At 36.2% G+C, this 1,999-nt stretch overlaps 1 protein-coding gene across 1 annotated transcript; it reads right to left on the reverse strand.

Moving 5' to 3' along the window:
- Nucleotides 1-412: 412 nt before the first annotated feature.
- LOC141553797 (olfactory receptor 13A1-like) lies at nucleotides 413-1,342 on the reverse strand. Its single transcript, XM_074285263.1, has one exon. It carries the CDS (start codon nucleotides 1,340-1,342, stop codon nucleotides 413-415), a length of 930 nt encoding a protein of 309 aa, XP_074141364.1.
- Nucleotides 1,343-1,999: the final 657 nt, after the last annotated feature.

Here is a 1,999-nt window from a genome sequence, read left to right on the forward strand (position 1 = left end):
ATATGTGTGTACTACTGTGGGAGTTGAGTATCTTTGGAAAACATCCATGAATTTATTTTTGTTTAGACCTTTTCAATCATGTCCAACTCTTCATGAGCCCTTTTGGGGTTTTCTTGACAAAGATATTTGAGTAGTTTCCTACATGTAATTTTACAGATGAAGGAACTGAGGCAAACAGGATTAAGTGACTTGCTCAGGGTCACACAGTTTGTAAATGTTTGAAGCCAGGTTTGAAGACCTGGGACTGTATCCACTGTACCACCTAGCTGTTCTATCCAAGTAAAACATCCTGAATAATTATAGGAAAACGACAACTCTATAAATTGAAATAAAGAAATTTTAAAATCTTATATCATCCCTCACATGTGGACACTCAAAATAATGCTACACTTATTTTGCCAATTCTACTTATTTAATGAATGAATGGAAATATTTTCTTGAGGGCAGTTTTAAAATCCTTATTCCTCAGAGTATATATAAGAGGGTTCAATGTGGGGCCAACTGTGGTGTACAGTAGAGCTACCATTTTTCCATTATCCATTGAGGATCCAGAACCTGGAAAAATGTAAGTATATATAATTGTGGTATAATACATGCTGACAACTGTAAGGTGAGAGGAACAGGTAGAGAAGGCTTTTTTCTTGCCCTCTGTGGTGCGGATCTTTAGGATGTTGGAAATGATAAAGCCATAAGATACTATAGTGAGCACAAAATTAATCACCCCAAAGTACGCATCTGCAATAACCATCATGATATCGTTCACATATGTGGAGCTACAGGAGAGCAACAACAATGAGGGGATTTCACAGAGGAAGTGCTTAATCTCATTAGGACCACAAAAGGTTAATCTCAGCATTAGAGCAGTCTGTAACAATGAACCAAGGACACCCATGGCCCACACGCTGCTCACTAAAACCATACAAACCATCCTACTCATCATAATGCTATAATGTAAGGGATGGCAGATGGCCACATATCTGTCATAAGCCATGACTGTGAAAAGTAGAAGCTCAGTCCCCAAAAAACAACTGAAGAAATACAGCTGGGTCATACAGCCATCATAGGGAATGGAATTCTTCGTCACAATAAGGTTCTGCAGCAATTTGGGCAAAACTGTGGATGTGCAGCCTATATCTAAAATAGCCAAGTTGGCAAGGAAAAAATACATCGGTGTATGGAGACCTGAGTCCAGACTGATGGCCATGACAATTAGAATATTACCTGAGAGGGCTGTGAGATAAAGAAAAAGAAAGGTTATAAACAAGAATATCTGGAGTTGAGGTGTCACTGAAAAACCTTGTAGAATAAACTCTGTCACTAGTGTTTGATTATTCAAAGCCATTCAACAAGACAATGTCTCTTGTATCATTCAAAGGGGGTTCCACACAGCATGAGCTCCTTCATGGAATTTGTGGACAAGTCAGCTGAGCTTTAGCAAAGAAAAAATACACAAGATTACATTAAAGTTCAAAATACATTTCAACCATAGACAAAATGTTTGTTATAGTTGAGTGCCAGCCCTGAAGTCAGGAAAACCTGAGTTCAAATCTGGCCTCAGACATTTAACACTTCGTAGCTGTGTGATTTAACCCAATTGCCTCAGAGAAAAAAAAAATGTAATATTTTACATGAACTAAAAGTCCTTTTCAGACTTTCTTCCAGTCTCAAAAAAATATGGGTGATAGATTAAGGACAAAAGTAAGAGTTCTACAAAGAAGACCTTTTGTCTTCTTTTTGTTATCTTCCCTATCTTTTGAAGGGCTTGGCTTATGACCATCCCAAAAGGACTGCCCTTTATTCCATTCAGAGAGAAAAATTTTTATTATCCAGAATATATTTTCAATTTTTATTTCTGAGAAGAGTCACTTTGAATAATTGAAGTTATAGGAAGAAATTGGACAACGGCTTTCATTACTTAGTTATTTAGAATGTTATTCTATACATATTGTTATATATACAGAATGTTATTTTATACATATTATGATTTTTTTCATTATTA

Source organism: Sminthopsis crassicaudata, chromosome 2 (assembly GCF_048593235.1).
Source record: "Sminthopsis crassicaudata isolate SCR6 chromosome 2, ASM4859323v1, whole genome shotgun sequence".
NCBI lineage: Eukaryota > Metazoa > Chordata > Mammalia > Dasyuromorphia > Dasyuridae > Sminthopsis > Sminthopsis crassicaudata.